Raw genomic sequence first — 25,850 nt, forward strand, 5'->3', positions numbered from 1 at the left:
ATTTATGACTCTTCAAATTATAATGTAAGACTTTTCTTATGGCATTGAAGACTTTGTATGGCCTAAATGTGATGCACTGGATGTCAGTGTTCTTCGGCTCCGCAGGGCCCGCTATAGACAGCAGAGGAGCGACTGAGAGTGAACAGACGGAGGACAGGCCAGCGAGATCTGGAGCTTTGCTGTTGCTATGGATTCAAACTCACAGAAAGCAGCAAGAAAGCTGCCAAGCACAACAGTGTGTGTGTGTGTGTGTGTCGTCTCGTCCTCCACAGACGCTGAAACTGCAGCCAGCAGGACGCCATTTTGGATCCGCACACAGCCGAGACGCTGCATTCTGATTGGCCGATCACAGATCTCAGCTCTCGTGTGTGTTTCTCCTGAACACCTGCAGCTCAATCAAACTCTCTTCATATTCATATCTGAGAGTATGTTGATTTATTATCCACCGATAACACATTTTCAGTAAATACTGTGTATTCAGTCGTGGCACACATCACCAAATAATAATTAGGCTTGTTATAAATCAAACAAAACCTCATAATTCTCAATATCACCACATATCAAATTAATAACTCCAACAACCTACAACTATAAGTACGTCCAAGTTTATCTGCACACATCCAGATCGCTCATGATATACACAATCAATGAAGAAAAAAGTGTTTATATCGTCGAAAATAATATTTATATTATCGCACAATGATATATATATAAAGTTGATATGCAAGTATATCCAACTTTCTTCACATACAGTACTCAAGATATATATATATGTTATATAGCAAATCTTGGCTGCTTGATTGTTTATCATCACTAAATTTAACTATATTATTGTACAGATTTCTATAAAGTAATGTATATAATAAATAATAAGCATGTCTAACCTAATCTACCTACATAGTCTTCTCATGTAAAGCACTATATAAAATCGCTCGTATCGTCAACTCATTTATGACACAAGTCAGAATTATGAGATTAAGTGTCAAAATTATGATTTTACAGTACCAAGTCATAATTATGACAAAAAGTTTAAATAATGACATTAAGTCATGAGATGAAAAGAAATTATGACTTAAAAGTAGAAATTACAACATATTATATAGTCAGAACTATATGAACATTTTTAAAATTATGACACTATATGAGAATTAGGACTTACAAAAATAAATTTTTATAAAATGAAAAGTAGAACTTAAAAAGTCGACTTTTCACCTCATAAATATGATGTGGTATGTCATAATTTTGACCATCGCATTAAAACCATGTCTTTTCATGTAATTATTGCTACTCTTTAGGCCGAAATATTGCCGTTTCATCTTTAAAATATGACTTAATGTGTCAAAATTTTGACTATAGCATCATAATCATGTCTTTTTATGTAATTATTGCAACTCTTTAGGTTATAATACTGCCGTTTCATCTTTATAATCTGACTGAATATGTCATAATTTTGACTATCGCATCATAATCATGTTCTTATGTCATTAATTTCGACTCTTTAGGTCATAATATTGACGTTTCATCTTGTAAATATGACATAGTACGTCATAATTTTGACTAACTGCATCATAATCATGTCTTTTTGTGTGATTATTGCTACTCTTTAGGTCATAATATTGACATTTCATCTTTCAAATATGACTTATGTCATAATTTTGACTAACACATCTTTATATGTATTTCGACTCTTTAGGTCACAATATTGATGTTTCATCTGATAAATATGACATAGAAGTCATAATTTCGAAGTTGTCAGTCATAATAAAGATTTCCCGAAGCATGTTCATCTCTTATGTGTCTTCCACGCATTATATCGGCACGCAGATAAGAGTGTGTTATCAGTATCGGCCGATGATAAACTCAAACAGTAAAGATCAAAGCACTGGCAACGACAAGGTCATGGGTTCGATTCCCAGGAACACGTGATCTGATACAATGTAGCTCTTGTCCCTTTGGATAAGAGCATCGGTCATGTGTGAAGTGTGACTGACAGCTGTCTCACCTTGTTGAGTGACGGCACCAACAGTCCTCTCCATTTGGGCGCGTTCTCCTCACTGTAGAAATCATACTGGAAGGGCGCAGCCTGCATGACTGTGCGTGTGTGTGTGTGTGTGTGTGTGTCACATCCACCTGATCTCACACACCGGCTCAAAGCATCCAGCCAGAGGAGGAGGAGGAGGAGGAAGAAGAGCACACCTGCTTAATGTGACCATTTCATCCTCCAGACAGCCCGTCAGGCATGTGTTATCGATCAGATGTGTGTATCAGTGCGCGCGCATCTCCTCAGGGCTCCTCTGTTATCGATCAGATATTGATGAGGTATCGATCAGTCTGATCAGTGACTCCAGTCACAGAGCGCATCTGCTTTCAGGACACTCGCTGTTTTTGATGCTAATGCGCGTGTTTTGATCAGATCTCAGTGTTTTATTGATCCGCGTTCATTCGGGCGGTTCATGAACATGCGCAATAAAACGCCTCCAAAAACTCTCTGCTCTCGGCGCGTTCCGCGTCAGTCGCTCCACACGCGCCGCGACGAACACACGAGCATCCGATGAAGCGCAAAAGTCCAAACCGAGAGGAAAAACTGAAGGTAGAAAAGAAAGATTCTCTCCGCGGTTTGAAAGAGACGAAGCAAAAACACTGAGCGTGTGATGACGCAATGACGCACGGCGACGCAGACGAAACTAACAGAGCGCCGGGACGCAGATCGCAGATCACTCCCGTCACCCGGAAAGCAAAACATAATAAGAATAAAATAATACATAATAAGGATATATCAAATTGAACGAGTATAATAATATATAATATTAAATATATATTAAAAAACAAAAAGTTTCTAAAATTTTGAGAAATAGAAATTGTTTGGATATACAGCTTGATTTTGTTTTTAAAAAATACTGATTTTTAGTTACTAAATGTGCTTTATCTCTGGGTTTTTTTTTAGAGTGCGATGACGTAATGACGCAGGGCGGCCGCAGACAGAACTAACAGAGCGCAGAGACGCAGATCACTCCGTCACCAGGAAAATACAACATAGGAGTAGCACAATAATGTGACAATTTTTCAAATTTAGAACGTATAATACAATTTAGAAAAATATACATTACAAAACTAAAAGTGCGTGCTCACAGTTTTACAGCTCTACGTTTTTTTTTTTAGAAATTACAATTGTTTTGGATATGCTTGATTTTGTTTTCGAAAACAATAGTGGCTTCGATTACTAAATTAGTTTAATCTCTGGCCTTTTTCATGTTTTTTATTTTATGTATGATGTACGTCATTTTTTTAAACAAATGAATGAGGGTTTACTTGATATTTACCCACAATAATGGTTATGTTTACCACATGTGACGTCTTTCTACAGAAACCATTTAAATACATATTCTTGGCTGTGTGGTAATATTACTAACGATATTAATATTATAAAAATAAATAAAAACTTCAGCGTGAATGTGATCACGTGACGATGAGCTGCAGCTGCGGCGCGCGCAAGTGACGTCAGTGCGCGTCTGGCGGGAATCTGACGGTTCGCGGAGTGTCAACAAACTCCCGAAGCGTTTCGTTCACATTTATTCGACCATAAAGAGATTTATTCTGCTTATTCTCTTCCGTCGGTCGTGTCAGCTGTAGTGAGAGCGTCTATCCTCCTCTAGTGGAGCGCGTGTGTTCTGCTGTGCTGTTTATAGGTGGAGATATGCAGGCGTTTTTGAAAGGACCTTCCTCACAGAGTCTTAAAGCTCAGAAACCTTCCTCATCTTCATCTTCATCAGGTGGAGAGAAGAAGCAGAGAGCACTTCCCTGGGTGGAGAAATAGTGAGACTTCATCATATCTGCATAAATGCTCAGTAATCAAGTGATCTAACTGAGAGTTATTGATATATCATAACAGCAAACGTTAAAAAATGAAACTGAATTATGCATGTGTTCATAGTTGACCTCAGATTTCACCTGTTCATGTTTTTGATCTCTTTAGCAGACCGAAGTGTGTGGATGAAGTGGCCTTTCAGGAGGAGGTGGTTGCAGTACTGAAGAAATCGCTAGAGGGCGCTGATGTGCGTGAGGCGAAGCATTTATGTCACATGTCAAGTTTATTTATATAGCATCAAGCGTGCCGCACAAGCCCTGAAAAGTGAAGCCAAAACGTCTCGATCGCCCCCCGGTGACTGGTCCTAGTATAGGTCATAAGCCCCGCCTCCCCATGTTATTCAACGGGACGCGAGACCAACTAAACAATTAAATTACACTTCAAATATCTTTTTTCCAAAGGTGGTTTCTTTCATTTGCTGTCGTTTTTATCACGCTGATGTAAGTTCTAGTATCTGTTTCCAAAATAAGTTGGTTTTTAGTTAGTTACGTGATGCGGTGGTGTAACGTCATGATTGACAGCTGTGATTGACAGGTTCTCCGAGCGAAGTAGTCACTGAAGCACCAACGGACATTTTTTTCGGGATCTTCGGAGGACTGAGGAGATTGTATTTGCTTTATTTTAACAAGCCTCTTGTCGTACTGCAATCAATTTTTAAAAAAGTGTGCAGAATCCACTCTCCCTGAGTGCATTCTGCGAGAGTGAGGGCGGAGCGTTGATCTCGCGGCTTTACTTCCTGCTCACTACTGCGCAGGTCTGGTCCCGAAATCGCTACTGCGCAGACTCAAGTTCCAATATGTCAGCGCCATATCGGGACTCTGGCGGCTTCAGTTCTCACCAATGGAAGAGAGCAAAGGGGCGTCGTCCATATTTTTTTACAGTCTATGTATAGCATTATATATAGCGAATCATCGCAACTCACTAGGGATGGGCGATACCACTTTTCTTTTTTTTTTCTCGATATGATACCGATACTTTCAATGCCAGTATCGCCGATACCTCTAAACGGAACTTTAAAATTAAAAAGAAATCTTAAATAATTCAATTACTGAGAGTACAATGGGTAATGATACCCACTTAACATTTATATTTGAAAGGCATTTTAACATTCAGTACTATGGAAGCTAGTTTCCGCCACAAAAAAAAAAAAAAACATTTTAAAAGATAATTGCGACTTTATATCACGCAATTCTGACTTTATAACACATAATTGTGAGTTTATATCTCGCAATTCTGAGAAAATATGTCAGAATTGCGAGATATAAACTCGCAATTATGTGTTATAAAGTCAGAATTGCGTGATATAAAGTCGCAATTGCGAGAAAAAAAGTCAGAATTCTGACTTTATATCTCGCAATTCTGACTTTATAACACGCAATTGCGACTTTATTTCACGCAATTCTGACTAATATAAAGTCCAATTCTAAGGGAAAAAAAATACTTACCTCAGAATAGTTTATATCTCGCAATTCTGACTTTATAACACGCAATTGCGACTTTATTTCTCAGAATTGCGACTTTATTTCTCACAATTCTGACTTGATATATCGCAATTGTGAGATAAAAAGTCGCAATTATTATTATTTATTTATTATTCAGTGTCGGAAACGAGCTTCCATACAATACGCCTTAATTGGAATTTATTAGATTTTTTTTGTTTTGTTTACGCATGGTTAAGTTTACTTGTAGTTGTAACCATGGAAATCTACAAAATATTATAGGCCTAATTGAACTATGGTCATTATAATGTCACTGTAATATCAATATTTTTATCTCGTAAAATACAGTACATTAATTATAACTAGATGAGTGAAGTTTGTGAATAAACTTTGATGTTGGCTTGACAAAGCGTTATCTGATAGTTTGAAATAACTCAAAAACATTGCTAGTGTGGTTTGACACGTTGCTAGCCTGGTTTAACATGTTGTTAGCATTAAAACAATGGTAGCTTAATTAGCATGTTGTTAGCATGATTTAACACATTAATGTGTTTTAGCATGTTGCTAGCATAATTTAAAACAGTGCTAGCATGTTTTTAACATAATTCATCATAGAGCTAACATGTTTTAACGTTTTTGTTAGCATGTTTTAATATGTTAGCGTGATTTGACATGTTGCTAACATAATTTAATGTTTTAACGTTATCAAAATTGAACATGTTGCTAGCATGATTTAGCACAGTCCTAGCATGATTTAACACGTTGCTAGCATGTTTTACAATGTTGTTAGCATGATTTAGCACATTGTTAGTATGAATCGGTATGTTGCTGCTATCATGATTTAGCATGTTTCTGGCATGTTTTAACACGTAGCTAACATGCATTAGCACATTGTTAACATAATTTAACACAGTGTTAGCATATTTTAACAATGTTGTTATCATTATTTAACACATGCTAACATGAATTGGTATTTTGCTAGCAAGAATTAGCATGTTGCTTGCATGATTTGGTGTGTTTCTGCCATGATTTATTATGTTGCTGGCATGTTAGTGTGATTTACTACCTGGCTAGCATGAATTGGCATGTTGCTAGCATGTTTTGTTGCCAAGGGAACATTTTCAATTTTTATTTAGAAGTATTTCCAATTGCATTTTATCCAAAGCGACCTACATTGCATTTCAAGGTACACGTATACATTCTTATCAGTTCTCTCACTTTCCCTGGGAATCGAACCCATGACCTTGGTGTTGCAAGCGCCATCACTCTACCGTTTGAGCTACAGGAAAGCTAACAAATTAAATTAAAAAGCAACAAAATAAGATTCTGAATGGATACTGTAATGGCGTAGTGATGATGTGCTCTGTCCTCACAGCTGCCGAACCTGCTGTTCTATGGCCCGCCTGGAACAGGAAAGACGTCCACCATCCTCGCGGCGGCCAGAGAGCTTTATGGGTAAGATCTGCAGAATGACGATGCTGATGCGTATTGAGACGCGCGTGTGCTAATATCCTCGCGTTGTGCTTTAGGCCGGAGCTGTACCGACAGAGAGTCCTGGAGCTCAACGCGTCGGATGAACGAGGGATTCAGGTGGTGCGCGAGAAGGTGAAGAACTTCGCCCAGCTGGCGGTGGCCGGCTCGCGAACCGAGTGAGTAACGCCGCGAATAAACGCAACGATTTCCCAGGGTTGGGGATCGAATACTTGAGGTCAGGAATCGGATACTTGTTATAAAATTAATTTCGATTCCTTTGTGAGCATTTCAATATATATTGGATCAGTGCAGCTCTTAAAGTGACAGCAGCCTAATACTCTATAATAACACTAATACTCCTGTAGAAGTCTCTATAATAACACTAATATTCCTGCCGTCTCTATAATAACACTAATATTCCTGCTCTATAATAACACTAATATTCCTGCTCTATAATAACACTAATATTCCTGCTCTATAATAACACTAATATTCCTGCTCTATAATAACACTAATACTCCTGTAGAAGTCTCTATAATAACACTAATATTCCTGCTCTATAATAACACTAATACTCCTGTAGAAGTCTCTATAATAACACTAATATTCCTGCTTTATAATAACACTAATATTCCTGCTCTATAATAACACTAATATTCCTGCTCTATAATAACACTAATACTCCTGTAGAAGTCTCTATAATAACACTAATATTCCTGCCGTCTCTATAATAACACTAATATTCCTGCCGCCTCTATAATAACACTAATCAAACAACCAAAGACAGAGAAAATGCAATTGTTCTTCACTGAATAACTTTTGTAACTATATTATTAATGTATATATTATTTATAAAGTTCAGTGTTATTGTACATTTGATTACAGTTTCTGTACATGAACACCTGAAAATCTTAAAACACTGTTTTTTTAAATCATATCAGTGTTCAGTTGTATCTATTTGTTGTGATTACTTATTATTTATTTTTTAATTACTGAGTGTTTATTGTCTTTAATAATGCTCTACATTTATATAAGTTAGGCTAGTTGTTTTTCTATGGTGGTTTTAAACCACAGGCTAACGCTCCTTGAGTAAGAGTTCTCTATCCTGTTGATTTCTGTTCATGATATTCAGATACAATTAAATGTTTTGCAATAAGACTAAATGTTTTTTTTTTTTTTTTTTTCATAATTGGAATCGAAATTAGGAAATTGATAAGAATCGATAAGCAGAATCGAAATAGGAATCGGAATCGTTAAAATTCGAACGATCCCCGACCCTACCGCCGATCCAGTGTTACTGAACGCAAGCTTTTCCTCTCTGAATCCCAGCGGGAAACCTTGTCCGCCGTTCAAGATCATAATCCTGGACGAGGCGGATTCCATGACCAGCGCGGCTCAGGCGGCGCTCAGACGCACGATGGAGAAAGAGTCTCGAACCACGCGGTTCTGTCTCATCTGCAACTACGTCAGCCGGTCAGTGTGAACGACGCGAACGCACAAACCCGCCGCGAGCTTCTTCTGCTAACTCGCTAACTCTCGCTTGTTTCTGCAGGATCATCGAGCCGTTGACCTCCAGATGCTCCAAGTTCCGCTTCAAACCGCTGGCCAATGATATTCAGCAGGAGCGACTGCTGGAGATCTGCGGGAAGGAGAACCTCAAGTACAGCAAAGATGTAAATCAAGCAGTCTCGTTCATTATTACCCATGAAACGGTATTCTTTAGTCGCTGCTAATACCAGTAAAGGTTGCGTCTTACTGACTAACACATCTGATTGGCCATTGCATTCACACGCTCAACGTGTGATCGTCAACCAGTGGATCTCTGAGCTGAGTGAGTGGAGGCGGGGCTCATTTGCATATTCATAGAACCGTGCATACTAAATGAGGCAAGGGTGTCGAGTTACAGTCAAGATATTTTAAGACATTTATTAAAAAAACATTTAAATATGTCATTTTGGTGATCAAAGATGAGTTTAAGGGATGCAATTATTGACTACAGGGGACTTTAATGTTGGAACCTTGCTTTATTTTGCGAGAAATCTGAAGTATACATTCCCGTTTACACCTGGTGTTTCAATCCGTCTCTTTTGTCCACTTTCTAACATTTCTGTCCTGATTTCTTCGAGGGGGGAGATGACAGAAAAACATATGTAGAGCAGCAGCTTTAGTTTCTGCTCTGACCGCCGCAAGACCAGCCGAACGCAGTGAGTGTGTGTTAGAAATCAGGAATAGTGAGAGAACATTGTGCTTGGTACATTTTTAATCTTCAAACCAAACTTGGGTCTTCAGCCGACAGTGTTTAAATCCCGTCTGGCTAGCACGCTTCCGTGATGTTGGCGTCTTTTCTGGCTTTTCGAACGCTTTCGACCACATGAGCGTTTACACGAAAGCAATCCAGTCGAAAGCATTTTTGACTTCCTCTGGAAGTGGTTGAAAGTGGACAAACTCAAAACGTTTTTGACCCCATTTACATTTATTTAGTGTCATTCACCTGTGATCCTGTCGACCAAAACGCATCTTAATTGTAAATATGGCTGTAAAGGAGAATTTTTAAAGAGAAATGTGGGAGGAGCTTGAGTTTGTTGTTTAGACCGCGAGAGCCGTCTCTCAGTTAAGCTTACACTACTCCTGCGTCATGCGTCGGGTCAGAGGTCATGTGTCAGGTCAGAGGTCATGTGTCAGGTCAGAGGTCATGTGTCGGGTCAGAGGTCATGCGTCAGGTCAGAGGTCATGTGTCGGGTCAGAGGTCATGTGTCGGGTCAGAGGTCATGTGTCGGGTCAGAGGTCATGTGTCGGGTCAGAGGTCATGTGTCAGGTCAGAGGTCATGCGTCGGCGCAGAGGTCATGCGTCACTCTTCCGCCAGAACTAGACTCGCATACGGCCGTTACCAGAAGCCGGTGATTATAGTTGATAAAGTTATAAATGTGGAGATTTTTCTTCGCTTCAGAAGGCCTTTATTAACCCCTGGAGGCGTATGGATTATTGTTATGATGGATGGATGCACTTTTGGGCTCCAAAATCCCAGGCTCCATTCACTCCCATATGAAGCTGGGAAGAGCCAGGATATTATCTAATTGAACTCCGATTGTGTTTGGCTGAAAGAAGAAAGTCGTGTACAACTAGGATGGCTTGAGAACGAGTAAATCATGGGATCATTTTCATTTTTGGGTGAATTAACCCTTTAAACCACAAACTCTCTTTTATGGAGTAAATATTTTAGTGTGTGTGTGTGTGTGTGTGTCGAAGGGAATCGATGCTCTGGTGAAGGTGTCAGATGGAGATCTCAGGAAAGCCATCACGTTTCTCCAGAGCGCCGCGAGACTCAACGCTGAGCGGGAAATCACTGAACAAATTATCATCGAGATCGCCGGGGTGAGTGAACGTGCCGGACGGAGACCGAGACTTTTAATAAACCGGCCCTAAACTCTACTTTCTTTTCAAGGTGGTTCCACCCAAAGTGATTGAAACGCTCCTCCAGATCTGTTACAAGGGCGCTTTTGAGAAGATGGAGGCCGCTGTGAAGGTGAGACTGAAAACACACACTGTTTACAGGGTTCGTGAAAATGCTGTAAGTTCTTGAATTTGACTTTGAAATTGAAGTCCTGGAAAACCCTTAAACAATATATGTGAAATTAGTGTTTAATTTTATCGAGTAAACAATCTTTTCACACTAAATTAAAGCTGCGGTCCGTCTGATATAGATATAGAGGCATTTTGAATGGCTATGAGCGTGATATTGCTCATATAAATATGAAGTATATGATACAGCTTTCATTCTTCAGCTCAATCATATATTAATGGGAGAAAAAAATCAGTTTGAGTAAGGAAAGCGATTTCTTTGTCATGGTATCTTTCAATGGTTAAAGTTAACGCAGTTATTGCATCTGCTGCACTTTATTTGTATCATTTTGTTTTATTGGTTTATTTTTGTTTATCTATTTACCTTTAAAAGATACAAATATTGTTTGATAAATGCGATCTCTGATTGAAGTCCTTGAAAACCAAAAAAGTAGTGCTTAAAGTCCTTTACTTACTGAGGAAGAACATCATGTTTTCAGCGTCGTTTTTCTGCGTCTCTAAACCGTAAAGCTCATGAAGTCTTGATTTGTGCAGGATCTGATCGATCAGGGATTCGCTGCAACCAACGTTCTCAACCAGTTACATGAGGTCATCATCGAAGAGAAGCTGAACGACAAACAGAAATCTGTCATTGCAGAGAAGATGGCCGTAAGTCAACAGAGACTCCACACTGAAATGAGAGAGTTGAACGTTTTCTTGTTCTGTTCAGTGGAAATGTATGGAAGCTCGTTTCCGCCACAGAATAAAACATTTTAAAAGATAACTGCGAATTTATATCTCACAATTCTGAGAAATAGTCAGAATTCCGAGAAACAAAGTCAGAATTGCGAGATTAAAAAGTCAGAATTGTGAGATTAAAAAGTCAGAATTGCGAGATTACAAAGTCAGAATTGCGAGATTAAAAAGTCAGAATTGCGAGTTATAAAGTCAGAATGGTGAGAAATAAAGTCAGAATTGCGAGATATAAAGTCAGAATTGCGTGATATAAAGTCAGAATTGCGAGATATAAAGTCAGAATTGTGTGATATAAAGTCAGAATTGTGTGATATAAAGTCAGAATTGCGAGATTAAAAAGTCAGAATTGTGAGATTAAAAAGTCAGAATTGTGAGATTAAAAAGTCAGAATTGCGAGATTAAAAAGTCAGAATTGCGAGATTACAAAGTCAGAATTGCGAGATTAAAAAGTCAGAATTGCGAGTTATAAAGTCAGAATGGTGAGAAATAAAGTCAGAATTGCGAGATATAAAGTCAGAATTGCGTGATATAAAGTCAGAATTGCGAGATATAATGTCAGAATTGTGTGATATAAAGTCAGAATGGTGAGAAATAAAGTCAGAATTGCGATATAAAGTCAGAATTGCGAGATATAAAGTCAGAATTGCGAGATAAAAAGTCAGAATTGCGTGATATAAAGTCAGAATTGCAAGATATAAAGTCAGAATTGCGAGATATAAAGTCAGAATTGCGAGATATAAAGTCAGAATTGCGAGATATAAAGCCAGAATTGCGAGATATAAAGTCAGAATTGCGAGATATAAAGTCAGAATTGTGTGATATAAAGTCAGAATTGTGTGATATAAAGTCAGAATTGTGTGATATAAAGTCAGAATTGTGTGATATAAAGTCAGAATTGTGTGATATAAAGTCAGAATTGTGTGATATAAAGTCAGAATTGCGAGATATAAAGTCAGAATTGCATGATATAAAGTCAGAATTGTGAGAAATAAAGTCAGAATTGAGATATAAAGTCAGAATTGCAAGATATAAAGTCAGAATTGCGAGATATAAAGTCAGAATTGTGAGAAATAAAGTCAGAATTGAGATATAAAGTCAGAATTGTGTGATATAAAGTCAGAATTGTGTGATATAAAGTCAGAATTGCGAGATATAAAGTCAGAATTGCATGATATAAAGTCAGAATTGCGAGATATAAAGTCAGAATTGCAAGATATAAAGTCAGAATTGCGAGATATAAAGTCAGAATTGTGAGAAATAAAGTCAGAATTGAGATATAAAGTCAGAATTGCAAGATATAGGGCCCTATTTTAACGATCTGAAACGCAAGTGTCAAAGCGCAAAGCGCAAGTAACTTTGTGGGCGGGTCTTGGCGCTGTTGCTATTTTCCCGGCGGGATAAATGACTCTTGCGCCAGGCGCAAATCTAAAATGGGTTGGTCTGAAGTAGCTTCATTATTCATAGGTGTGGTTTGGGCGTAACGTGAAATAAACCAATCAGAGCATCATCTCACATTCCCTTTAAGAGCAGACGCGTTTGTTCTAAAGCGGATTCCTATTGTAACGGCGGATTTGCCTGGCGCGCGCCAGGAGCGGTTCACAGCCAAGGAGACCGGCGTTCTCGTCAGGGACGTTGGGGATGGAGAAACACACCCAAATTAACTTCGGTTAAAAAGGCGTATGATAATTTGGGTAAATGTGTAAGCTAGATGTATGCTTTTATAATAAACTATCTATCTATCTATCTATCTATCTATCTATCTATCTATCTATCTATCTATCTATCTATCTATCTATCTATCTATCTATCGTAATAATGTATGATTTGCAAAAATGAAAACTGCTGCTTATGTGTAGATGAGAGAATCAAAGTGCATTCGCGTTGTGCACACGCTACATTGATTATGGCCAAGCATGCGCCCTTAAAATAGCATATGAATAACATGCGCAACGCGCCACTGACTTTAAACAAATTTTTCCTGGTTAGTAGCGCAATTGTTTTCTAAACCTGCAAAATAGCCAGAGGGAACGTTTGCGCTGGAACACGCCTCCTCTTTGCGCTGAACCGCCCCGGGGAGCGCAAGTGTATTTCTTAGTTAACCGACGTGCTTCTGTGGAGGGAAAAGCGCGCTTTGCGCGGGTGCAAAATAGGAATGATACATGCGTCGGTGTACAAAGTCAATTGCGCTGGGTGCAAGATAGGGCCCATAAAGTCAGAATTGCGAGATATAAAGTCAGAATTGCGAGATATAAAGTCAGAATTGCGAGATATAAAGCCAGAATTGCGAGATATAAAGTCAGAATTGCGAGATATAAAGTCAGAATTGTGTGATATAAAGTCAGAATTGTGTGATATAAAGTCAGAATTGTGTGATATAAAGTCAGAATTGCGTGATATAAAGTCAGAATTGCGAGATATAAAGTCAGAATTGCGAGATATAAAGTCAGAATTGCGAGATATAAAGTCAGAATTGCAAGATTAAAAAGTCAAATTCTAAGGAAAAAAAGACTGGCTTTAAATCTAAAGACGTGATTCTGACTTTATTACTCGCAATTGGGACTTTGTATCACACATATAACAAGTCAGAATTGTGAGAGGAAAAAGTCTCAATTACTATTTTTGATTCTGTGGCGGAAACAAGCTTCCATTGAAATGTTTGTTTTGTTGAAATCACATGTTCTGATCCGTCTTTCAGGAGGTGGATAAGTGTCTGGCCGACGGCGCCGACGAGTATCTGCAGTTATTGAGTCTCGGCTCGGTCATCATGCAACAGGCCGCACAGAACACCTGAGCCGACCAATCAGCAGCTCCGTTACACTTCAGCTGACCAATCAGCTTCACACATGGCTGCCTAGATTGCTTTTTTCAACTTTTTGTACATTTGAAATATGTAATTAAAACATTTCTTTCCTATATATGTTGTGGGGTGTTTTTTATTTTTATTTAAATATTTAGGATGTGCTGCCATAGTTATCAACTCCATGAAACGCCTCCATTGTAGTTTCTTGAGTTTCTTCCGGGAACGAACACGTCTCAATATTCCTCATTATAATAATTCATGTGCAGAATAAAGGGGCGGGCCTGGGTGAGTTAGTTAGTAGTGTGTTAAACTGGCGATTATGGAAAGGGGCGGGACATTTCCCAAACACACTCGAAGCGCTCGACCAATCACAACACACTGCTCCAGCCGACCAATCAGAGCAGAGTGTGCTTTTTAGAAGGAGGGGCTTCATAGAGACAGGAAGTAAACAGAGCGTTACTGACAGACTGGGAAGAGAGGAGCTGAAACAATGGAGAATATGAGGAATATAATGTATTTTTGAACATTCAAGCATGAAATAAAGCCGTTTTTAATACTTTCACATCAAAAGTTCATTGTCACACACAACCTATTTGCAACCACATCTTGTTTTCAACCTAAAAAACTTGAGTATATCGACCCAAGGACATTTAGCTTTCGTCAGATGCCTTTCAATCATAACTCAGATTACTCCATATATCGTCTTCTGTGGTCTGGGCTTCTTCAGATCTAGAACGGTCTGTTTCTGGAGCGTGTGTTGATGATTCCCAGCACTGAGAAAGCACTGGCCGCTGCCGTCACCAAACTGATGGCGCCGATCGCCCGTGACGCCTGTCAACATAGAAAATCACACAATATCACATAAACAGCCTCGTTCCCAATCAGAACAACAAATTATTGTTTTATTAATACAGTGATGTGCGTTTGACTAATTAGCCTACCATATTCATCTATCATGTATTTACATGGTACTTGACAGCATTTTTGGCATCAGGCATTTCCCGAAATCAGCAGCATTTTTGGTTGGAGCACCCATGATGCTTCAAAATGCATCCTAGGTAGGGAAAATGTGCCAAAATGCCATATCAAAGTGCAAATTTATGCATGATGCTGATTGAATACCTATGGAAGCTTGTTTCCGCCACACAATGAAAAATAAAAAAAGGTAATTGCGACTTTTTATCTAACAATTCTGACTTTTTTTCTCACAATTGCATTATATAAAGTCGCAATTGCGAGTTGTAAAGTTAGAATTGTGTGATATAAACTCACAATTGCCTGATATAAAGTCACAATGGCGAGATATAAAGTCAAAATTGTGTTATAAAGTCAGAATTGTGTGATATAAAGTCGCAATTGCGAGTTACAAAGTCAGAATTGTGTGATATAAAGTCGCAATTGCGAGTTATAAAGTCAGAATTGCGAGATATAAAGTCACAATTGTGTTATAAAGTCAGAATTGCCTGATATAAAGTCAGAATTGCGAGATATAAAGTCACAATTGTGTTATAAAGTCAGAATTGCCTGATATAAAGTCAGAATTGCGAGATATAAAGTCAGAATTGCCTGATATAAAGTCGCAATTGTGTTATAAAGTCAGAATTGCCTGATATAAAGTCAGAATTGCGAGATATAAAGTCAGAATTGTGTGATATAAAGTCGCAATTGTGTTATAAAGTCAGAATTGCCTGATATAAAGTCAGAATTGCGAGATATAAAGTCGCAATTGTGTTATAAAGTCAGAATTGTGTGATATAAAGTCGCAATTGGGAGATATAACGTCAGAATTGAGATATAAAGTCGCAATTGCGAGATATAAAGTCAGAATTGTGTGATATAAAGTCGCAATTGTGTTATAAAGTCAGAATTGCCTGATATAAAGTCAGAATTGTGTGATATAAAGTCGCAATTGCGAGTTACAAAGTCAGAATTGTGTGATATAAAGTCGCAATTGCGAGTTATAAAGTCAGAATTGCGAGATATAAAGTCAGAATTGTGTTATAATGTCAGAATTGCCGGATATAAAGTCAGAATTGCGAGATATAAAGTCAGAATTGCCTGATATAAAGTCGCAATTGTGAGATATAAAGTCAGAATTGCCTGATATAAAGTCAGAATTGCGAGATATAAAGTCAGAATTGTGTGATATAAAGTCGCAATTGTGTTATAAAGTCAGAATTGCCTGATATAAAGTCAGAATTGCGAGATATAAAGTCGCAATTGTGTTATAAAGTCAGAATTGTGTGATATAAAGTCGCAATTGGGAGATATAACGTCAGAATTGAGATATAAAGTCGCAATTGCGAGATATAAAGTCAGAATTGTGTGATATAAAGTCGCAATTGCGTTATATAAAGTCGCAATTGCGTTATATAAAGTCGCAATTGAGAGATATAAAGTCAGAATTGTGAGATATAAAGTCGCAATTGTGTTATAAAGTCAGAATTGCCTGATATAAAGTCAGAATTGTGTGATATAAAGTCGCAATTGCGAGTTACAAAGTAAGAATTGTGTGATATAAAGTCGCAATTGCGAGTTATAAAGTCAGAATTGCGAGATATAAAGTCACAATTGTGTTATAAAGTCAGAATTGCCTGATATAAAGTCAGAATTGCGAGATATAAAGTCAGAATTGCCTGATATAAAGTCGCAATTGTGAGATATAAAGTCAGAATTGCCTGATATAAAGTCAGAATTGCGAGATATAAAGTCAGAATTGTGTGATATAAAGTCGCAATTGTGTTATAAAGTCAGAATTGCGAGATATAAAGTCGCAATTGTGTTATAAAGTCAGAATTGTGTGATATAAAGTCGCAATTGTGATATAAAGTCAGAATTGCGAGATATAAAGTCGCAATTGTGTTATAAAGTCAGAATTGTGTGATATAAAGTCGCAATTGGGAGATATAACGTCAGAATTGAGATATAAAGTCGCAATTGCGAGATATAAAGTCAGAATTGTGTGATATAAAGTCGCAATTGCGTTATATAAAGTCGCAATTGCGTTATATAAAGTCGCAATTGAGAGATATAAAGTCAGAATTGTGAGATATAAAGTCGCAATTGTGTTATAAAGTCAGAATTGCCTGATATAAAGTCAGAATTGCGAGATATAAAGTCAGAATTGTGAGATATAAAGTCAGAATTGCGAGATATAAAGTCGCAATTGCGAGATATAACGTCAGAATTGTGAGATATAAAGTCAGAATTGTGAGATATAAAGTCGCAATTGTGTTATAAAGTCAGAATTGCCTGATATAAAGTCAGAATTGTGTGATATAAAGTCGCAATTGCGAGTTACAAAGTCAGAATTGTGTGATATAAAGTCGCAATTGCGAGTTATAAAGTCAGAATTGCGAGATATAAAGTCACAATTGTGTTATAAAGTCAGAATTGCCTGATATAAAGTCAGAATTGCCTGATATAAAGTCGCAATTGTGAGATATAAAGTCAGAATTGTGTGATATAAAGTCAGAATTGCCTGATATAAAGTCAGAATTGCCTGATATAAAGTCAGAATTGCGAGATATAAAGTCAGAATTGTGTGATATAAAGTCGCAATTGTGTTATAAAGTCAGAATTGCCTGATATAAAGTCAGAATTGCGAGATATAAAGTCGCAATTGTGTTATAAAGTCAGAATTGTGTGATATAAAGTCGCAATTGGGAGATATAACGTCAGAATTGAGATATAAAGTCGCAATTGCGAGATATAAAGTCAGAATTGTGTGATATAAAGTCGCAATTGCGTTATATAAAGTCGCAATTGCGTTATATAAAGTCGCAATTGAGAGATATAAAGTCAGAATTGTGAGATATAAAGTCGCAATTGTGTTATAAAGTCAGAATTGCCTGATATAAAGTCAGAATTGCGAGATATAAAGTCAGAATTGTGAGATATAAAGTCAGAATTGCGAGATATATAGTCGCAATTGCGAGATATAACGTCAGAATTGCGAGATATAACGTCAGAATTGTAAGATATAAAGTCGCAATTGCGTTATATAAAGTCGCAATTGCGTTATATAAAGTCAGAATTGTGTGATATAAAGTCGCAATTGCGTTATATAAAGTCGCAATTGCGTTATATAAAGTCGCAATTGCGTTATATAAAGTCGCAATTGTGTGATATAAAGTCAGAATTGTGAGATATAAATTCGCAATTGCGAGAAATAAACTCAAAATTCTGACTTTTTTTACTCAGAATTGCATGTTTATATCACGCAATTCTGACTTTATAACAGTGAGATAAAAAGTCGCAATTATCTTTCAGAATGTTTTATTTTGTGGCGGAAACAAGCTTCCATAAACACCAAATTCCTGGAACATGGTAATAATGTGGTATTTGTGGTTAGCCTGACCTGTTCAGACACGCCCTCGCCGTAGCGAAGAAGAGTGACGAAGTGTTCACAGTTGCTGCCCAGCAGGTCATATGACACCTCCTGGCCAATGAGGAGCTGAGCTCGCTGGATGATCTCGGAGACGGGCAGCGGCGTGTGATTGTCATCATATTTATTGTTGATCCTGTATGAATCTGCTCCCACAACCTCCTTTAAGAGCTGCATGCGGACCACGGCCTTACGACTGAACACTGATTTCACACTCGACATGGCAGCGGCTTGACCCTCGTCTGACGGGAGGAACACACGTTTAAAGACAAAATTTCATGCATTTGGACACAGTTTTAACATAAAGGAATAAACTTAACGTGACGCAGATTTGGCAATCATACATAAATAAAACCGTTTTTGTAATAGTACTAATAAACTTGTAACTGATTAACAGATTTATGCTGATTCTAAGCAATTTCAATGAATGCATTTTGAAAATATGATTATTCTGTGGTGTAAATCCAGCGTTTAATGTTGTTTATGTGTCTATGTGGTGTTTTTAATCTGCTTTAAGACAAAGCATGTGTAAGTTCATAAGTCGACACCATTGCTGAGTATTTCCTCCTTAAAACTGCAGTGAACCAAAGACAGTCTCAAAAACACGCTTTGAAATCGCTGGTGTTTCTGACGTCACAAACTACCTTGTAACCAATCAGATCAACATGTGATCGTCAACCAGTGGATCTCTGAGTGAGTGAGTGAGTGGAGGCGGGGCTCATTTGCATATTCATAGAACCGCGCATACTAAATGAAGCAAGGGTGTCGAGTTACATTCAAGATATTTTACGGCATAAATAATATTTTTTCAAGGAAAAAACTTTAAATATGTCATTTTGGTGATCAAAGATGAGTTTTAAAGGATAAAATTATTGACAACAGGGGGACTAATAAATGCCATTACAATGACCTGTTTCATTCATGTATACGACTGACAGATATGCGTCATATTAAGTTTATTTACGTTAAAACTGATGGTAACACTTTACAATAAGATCTCATTAGTTAACATTGGGTAATTCATTATTAACTAACATTAACTAACAACGAGCAATATGTTAGTTACAGTATTTATTAATCTGTGTTAATGATAGTTCATAAAAAAAAATTATGACTGTTCATTGTTAGTTCATGGTTATTAAATAATAGATACTGATACAACTTTTGATTTGAATGATGTATTAGTAAATGTTCATGTTAAGTAATGAAGTTAACTAATGTAACCTTGCTGTAAAGTGTTACTAAATCTGTTTAATCCAAATTAATGGAGATTTTATATGCCATTCAGATCCAAAAATCTTAAATTCAGGCCTAAATATCATTTTGAGGTCATCTTTGAGCCATGATGACGCCACTGACCGACAGGAGTGAGGTTGATGATGTAACCGTCTCCCAGGTAAAGAGCCCAGTGCTGATAGGCTGGTCTGAAGATCTCGATGAGGTCACCAGGCTGGGGTTCCTCGTTCGACTGATAATTATCAGGTTCACTGGAGGCCATCTGAAGCAAACAGAGACGTATTAGAAAACTCACAGTCAGAAGATAGGATAAAAATGACATAGGAGTTTACTTTCAGACGTTTGTATTTTATGCGTGCTGTTTCTTTAATAATAACAGACCTACATTTGATTATTGATGGTTTCCATTTAGTAGATTGTTGGCTTTAATTTTTTTCCAAGAAGCTTCTTTAATCCGCTGATTAAAAGAAAAACTCAGATAATTGTGATCTTTCACCATTAAAGGCCCCCTCGCGCTATTTAAATTTATTATCATCCACATCAGCGCACAATATCGTTCTGTTTATCATAATCGCTGCAGTTTTGTCGTCTGTCGCTTTAAATGCTCGAGCGCTTTAAAGCAGGATGGATTCTGATTGGCTGCCAGTGTTTTTATCGTTAATCAGCTGTTAAAACATCTGAAAGAGATTCTATTGATATTGTTTCTCTGTGCCGTTATCGTTATAGTCTTGATGTGGACTCTGCTATTCTTTTTTATTAACTTACATGGCTTGGTTGAATTCTAATGTAGAATGCGGTCTGTTATTTCTTGATAACAGCCGCTGCGAAGTATAACACACTGTTGCCATGATACACAGAGCGTTGCTATGGAAGCAGGATTCTAACTGTAGAGACTGAACGGACTACTTTCTTTAGCGGAAGCAATCGTTTTTAAATCAATAAACTCCTTTTTAAATCAATATTTTTTGTCAAATTATTGATTTATTTGGTAGGTAGCCAGGTAATAAGCGGGATATTGTAGAGCGAGGCGGTTGTTATAGCGAATTTGCTATAACAACCGCCTCGCTCTACATTATCCCTTTCATATGTATAACGATTTTTAGAAGAAGAACTATATCTAGGCTATATAGTTATCGTCCTTGGTGTAAATGGTCTGTAGGAAAACGTAACAACGTCCGCTCTCGCGTCAACACAACACGCGTGCGTCGAAATCGCGTTGGAGATTAATATTTTGTAAATAAAGTGCTACATTATGTTTGTTTGTTTATTGCAAAGAGCGTCGCTTCATAAAATTGAGGTTAAACCACTGGAGTGGGCTACTTTCCATGGATCCATTTAATAGTGTCTTTACTATCTTTTTTTTGAAAGTGGTAGTTGCGTAGACTGTCAATGGAGGGACAGAAAGCTCTAAGATTTCATCAAAAAGATCTTCATTAGTGTTCTGAGGATGAACGAAAGTCTTACATGTGTGGAACGACATAAGGGTGAGTAATTACTAACAGTATGTTCATTTTTGGGTGAACTACGCCTATCCATTTAGGTCAAACGTTGACTAATATTTTCAGAATCAATAATATAATTCTGTTGTATTTTTAGCTTGTCTGTCGAATCCTGAATCATCATTTTAGACACTTACTTGGTTTATAAAAAATCCCGTATAGTAACATATAGGCCTACTTGCCCATTATTTTTACATAACGCTGTTCAACGCATTAAAAATTTTAGTGTGAAATTACAGTATATTCCAGGTTAATAATTGCATTACTTTCACAGTAATTCCACATTACGACTTCTCTTGTATCTAACTCTGCAATATCATAATACCCAGCATGCAGTGTGGCAAAAGTAGATTATTGCTGAGTTTCTTGATTCTTGTTGGTTTAATCTTTGCTGCTGAACTTATTTTTGCTTCACTTTTAGCAGTTTTGTGTTGTTTGTTTATTTTGCAATGTTCATTATACTTATTATTATTATAATTTGTTGATTGTCACCATTGTTGTGTTTTGTATGTCTAGTATTGATGTCTGTCTATCATTAGGTGTTGGTAGAAAAAACATCTTGTGTTACAAATCTCAGCAGCTGCTTAACTATTGAGAAATATCCATCTACTAACAATTATGAATTTGAAATAAAATATTGGTAAATCTGAATGCTGAAATAACATTAATAATAGTAAAGTATGACCAACTTAAAAATCAGTCAATTCGCTTATTTTACATTCTAGCCTGTCATTGTTTTCTGATTTGCCTGGATCAGAAAATTGATTATGAATATACAAGGTCCAAGATCCCAAGCGACGGGAACACTGATCACCATTATGGTGACTTCAAAACAAATACAGTGGTAAACAAGATAATTCCTTACAATGGCATTTCTTATCATGTGAATTCACAGTAAAACAAGAGCAGTATTACTGTGATGTCAGCATCATTTTGCTGTTATTTAACAGTAATTTGTAAGACAATGACCCAGCATTCATTAATTTCACTGTAGATTTCAGACTACAGTAATTTATTGTAAAATAATACTCTTTAATCCTGTAAATTCCTAGTAATTTTTTCCTTGTTTGCTCACATTAACAGTTCTTCTATGTTGATTATCCATCATCCCAAAGCATAATTCTGCACTTTCTGAGGGAAAAATAAAAAGGATCATCAGACAACACTGAAATCAATACTAATATAACATTTCTGAACATGTTTAACGTTTCTGAGCGTGTAAAGTGAGCTGTGATGTGAAAACAGCCAGAGAATGCTGGAGTAACACAAGACAATGAAAAGGGTCACCGTTACACAAACACACGTAAACACAAGCTCTTACAACACTCACAATGGCATGCAAATAATAGAGAAACAAGTGGAAAAGAGGCATGAAACATTTCAGTGTTTATCAGCTGGACAGAAATATAATTAACATTTGCATCCTAATCATATTATTGGACTATTCCTTAAAACTAATGAATATATAATAGATTTAATTTTAATCTCAAATATACTCCGGAACGGTTTTATTGTCCAGCATATTACTCAAGAACTGAGTTAATTAAGTCAGAACCGGCTGTTATACTTACTTATTAGCAGATTTCATCATCAGATCAGAATGATTTCAACACTCCATCGGATATATCCGTGTGATCCCAGAGAAACAAGTGTGTGTGTGTGACGAGAGGAGATTCCAGAGCTGCTGCTGCTGCTGAACGATCTGAACTCACTGAGCTTCTGCTGCGGTCACTCACGGGTCACTCTGGCATTGTGTGGCGCAGCACCTGTGGAGTCACAATAATGCCACAGATGTTTGCACATTTTTTTAGTATTGAGCAAAAAACGGTTGTTTTGCCGACCAAAATAAAGAATTGCAAAATAAAAAGAATATATTGAGAGAAAAAAAAGTTGTTTTGCAAACCAAAATAAAGAATTGCAAAAGAAAAAGAAATTATTGGGAGGAAAAAAAGTTTTTTTGCAAACCAAAAGAAAGAATTGCAAAATAAAAAGAATGTATTGAGAGAAAAAAAAAGTTGTTTTGCAAACCAAAATAAAGAATTGCAAAAGAAAAAGAAATTATTGGGAGGAAAAAAAGTTTTTTTGCAAACCAAAATAAAGAATTGCAAAATAAAAAGAAAGCATTGAGAGAAAAAAAGTTGTTTTGCCAACCAAAATAAAGAATTGCAAAATAAAAAGAATATATTGAGAGAAAAAAAAGTTTTTTTGCAAACCAAAATAAAGAATTGCAAAATAAAAAGAAAGCATTGAGAGAAAAAAAGTTGTTTTGCCAACCAAAATAAAGAATTGCAAAATAAAAAGAATGTATTGAGAGAAAAAAAAAGTTGTTTTGCAAACCAAAATAAAGAATTGCAAAAGAAAAAGAAATTATTGGGAGGAAAAAAAGTTTTTTTGCAAACCAAAATAAAGAATTGCAAAATAAAAATAATGTATTGAGAGAAAAAAAAGTTGTTTTGCCAACCAAAATAAAGAATTGCAAAATAAAAAGAATATATTGAGAGAAAAAAAAGTTGTTTTGCAAACCAAAATAAAGAATTGCAAAAGAAAAAGAAATTATTGGGAGGAAAAAATGTTTTTTTGCAAACCAAAATAAAGAATTGCAAAAGAAAAAGAAATTATTGGGAGGAAAAAAAGTTTTTTTGCAAACCAAAATAAAGAATTGCAAAATAAAAAGAAAGCATTGAGAGAAAAAAAAGTTGTTTTGCCAACCAAAATAAAGAATTGCAAAATAAAAATAATGTATTGAGAGAAAAAAAAGTTGTTTTGCCAACCAAAATAAAGAATTGCAAACTAAAAATAATGTATTGAGAGAAAAAAAAGTTGTTTTGCCAACCAAAATAAAGAATTGCAAAAGAAAAAGAAATTATTGGGAGGAAAAAAAGTTTTTTTGCAAACCAAAATAAAGAATTGCAAAAGAAAAAGAAATTATTGGGAGGAAAAAAAGTTTTTTTGCAAACCAAAAGAAAGAATTGCAAAATAAAAAGAAAGTAGCCTATTGAGAGAAAAAAAAGTTGTTTTGCAAAAAAAAATTAAAGAATTGCAAAAGAAAAATGTAGTATTTAGAGAAAAAAAGTCAAGCAGCTGTGAGTGAGTGGAGGCGGGACTCATTTGCATATTCATAGAACTGCGTATAATAAATAAGACATGTGTGTCGATTTACTACATTCAAGATATTTTAAGGCATAAAGACATTTTTTTTCAAGGAACATGTTTTTAAATATGTCATTTTGGTGATCAAAGATGAGTTTTAAGGGATACAATTATTGACTACAGGGGGGATTCATGCTATCAATGTGTTAAGACACGTTAAGTCATGTTTACAATGTGTTAAAACCTGCCAATTCATGCTAACAACGTGCTAAAACATTCTAACATGCTAATATCACAGCTTTGCAGTTTCCTCCTAATCTCTAACCGTTTCTCCTCCTAATCTCCTCCATATCACTTTAAAATATTGATTTCATGGGGACTTTAAAAAATCAGTCAGATTTGACCAGAAGTGCCTTCACTCTCCAGCAGGTGTCAGCAGTGACACTGCGCATGTCTGCTCTCCTCCCCTAAACGTTTAATTTATAAAATGACAACCACAATCTTCGCTTCTGTTTAGCTTGTTATATCCAAACATCCCAATCAGTTTGTGTATGTCTAATAAATGAAGATGTGTTTTACAGAATTATTCGATCTCGCGACACCAGCCAGTCTCTAGTCAACCTGCATTCCATTCTCGCGAGAGTAGAGGATTGTTTCGATGCATGAGGGTGAGTCCCCTCATTCTCGCGAGAATCTCCCCTGCGTTCAATACCCCCTGTTTGTAAATCTCGCGATATTGTGAGCGGAAGATGGCAGATGGCTCTTCCTCGTAGGGTGTGTGAGTGTGTGTCGTTTGTTTACCGTTAGATGCTTCGCCCCGGTGCGTGTTTCATTCCCGTCCGTCTCCGTTGAGTCACCGGACAGTGTTCATGTTGTGCGGGCTGCTGTTTTCCACCGCTCATCTGTGTAAATATGACGGGAGAGAAGATCCGCTCGGTGCGCAAAGAGCGCAAGGCGGGTTTGGATCTGCTGGAGCCGGACGAGGAACCGGCGGCCACCGGGCCGATAAAAGCCAACCGAGGCAGCAAGATCTTCAGCGGCAGCAACCACAAGATCACCCGATCCAGTTCTCAGCAGAACCAGAACCACGGGGACACTGACAGCGCGTACCCCGTGCATGAGTGTGTGTTCAGGGGAGACGTGAGGAGGCTGTCATCGCTCATCCGAACTCAGAACATCGCGCAGAAAGACGTGCACGGTGAGACGTGACCCACAGACACGATAATAAACAAACTATTCGGTCATAATAATCCAGAATCATGCTGATCTAGAACCTCAGGGACTCGAAAACATGGTGATCGAGAGTCATAGTTATCCAGAATCTTGCTGATCTAGAACCTCAGGGACTCAAAAACATGGTGATCGAGAATCATAGTTATCCAGAATCATGCTGATCTAGAACCTCAGGGACTCAAAAACATGGTGATCGAGAATCATAGTTATCCAGAATCATGCTGATCTAGAACCTCAGGGACTCAAAAACATGGTGATCGAGAATCATAATAATCCAGAATCATGCTGATCTAGAACCTTAGGGACTCAAAAACATGGTGATCGAGAATCATAATAATCCAGAATCATGCTGATCTAGAACCTCAGGGACTCAAAAACATGGTGATCGAGAATCATAATAATCCAGAATCATGCTGATCTAGAACCTTAGGGACTCAAAAACATGATCGAGAATCATAGTTATCCAGAATCATGCTGATCTAGAACCTTAGGGACTCAAAAACATGGTGATCG

At 37.1% G+C, this 25,850-nt stretch overlaps 4 protein-coding genes across 5 annotated transcripts in view; 2 read left to right on the forward strand and 2 right to left on the reverse strand.

Moving 5' to 3' along the window:
• Positions 1–2,671, reverse strand: part of sos1 (son of sevenless homolog 1) — a 59,120-nt gene extending 56,449 nt beyond the window's left edge. For both annotated transcript variants that reach the window (XM_081357277.1, XM_081357276.1), the window contains exon 1: positions 2,003–2,671. In XM_081357277.1, coding sequence (XP_081213403.1) covers positions 2,003–2,089 — 87 coding nt within the window. In that variant the 5' untranslated portion in view covers positions 2,090–2,671. The remainder of the gene's footprint in view (positions 1–2,002) is intronic.
• Positions 2,672–2,952: 281 nt separating this feature from the next.
• rfc4 (replication factor C (activator 1) 4) lies at positions 2,953–14,006 on the forward strand. Its single transcript, XM_081357053.1, has 10 exons — positions 2,953–3,813; positions 3,974–4,052; positions 6,680–6,759; positions 6,834–6,953; positions 8,107–8,250; positions 8,330–8,450; positions 10,025–10,150; positions 10,221–10,301; positions 10,892–11,005; positions 13,788–14,006. The coding sequence occupies exons 1-10, from the start codon at positions 3,695–3,697 to the stop codon at positions 13,881–13,883; spliced, it is 1,080 nt and encodes a 359-aa protein (XP_081213179.1). The 5' UTR covers positions 2,953–3,694; the 3' UTR covers positions 13,884–14,006.
• Positions 14,007–14,621: 615 nt separating this feature from the next.
• plaat1 (phospholipase A and acyltransferase 1) lies at positions 14,622–22,119 on the reverse strand (the record flags this gene model as incomplete). Its single annotated transcript, XM_081358293.1, has 4 exons — positions 14,622–14,723; positions 18,253–18,521; positions 19,639–19,777; positions 22,090–22,119. The coding sequence occupies 4 exons, from the start codon at positions 22,117–22,119 to the stop codon at positions 14,622–14,624; spliced, it is 540 nt and encodes a 179-aa protein (XP_081214419.1).
• Positions 22,120–24,829: 2,710 nt separating this feature from the next.
• The window catches only part of ankrd13c (ankyrin repeat domain 13C), a 24,812-nt gene continuing 23,791 nt past the window's right edge, over positions 24,830–25,850 (forward strand). The window contains exon 1 of the mRNA XM_081357283.1: positions 24,830–25,302. Within this exon, the coding sequence (XP_081213409.1) occupies positions 25,017–25,302 (286 nt within the window). The 5' untranslated portion in view covers positions 24,830–25,016. The remainder of the gene's footprint in view (positions 25,303–25,850) is intronic.

The sequence above is a fragment of the Scardinius erythrophthalmus genome (assembly GCF_964197995.2).
Source record: "Scardinius erythrophthalmus genome assembly, chromosome: 25".
NCBI lineage: Eukaryota > Metazoa > Chordata > Actinopteri > Cypriniformes > Leuciscidae > Scardinius > Scardinius erythrophthalmus.

Coding starts and splice junctions, on each gene's coding strand:
- rfc4 (XM_081357053.1), top strand. CDS start 3,695: ATGCAGGCGTTTTTGAAAGGACCTTCCTCACAGAGTCTTAAAGCTCAG. Junction 6,760..6,833: donor GCGGCCAGAGAGCTTTATGG/GTAAGATCTGCA, acceptor GTTGTGCTTTAG/GCCGGAGCTGTACCGACAGA. Junction 8,251..8,329: donor ATCTGCAACTACGTCAGCCG/GTCAGTGTGAAC, acceptor TTGTTTCTGCAG/GATCATCGAGCCGTTGACCT.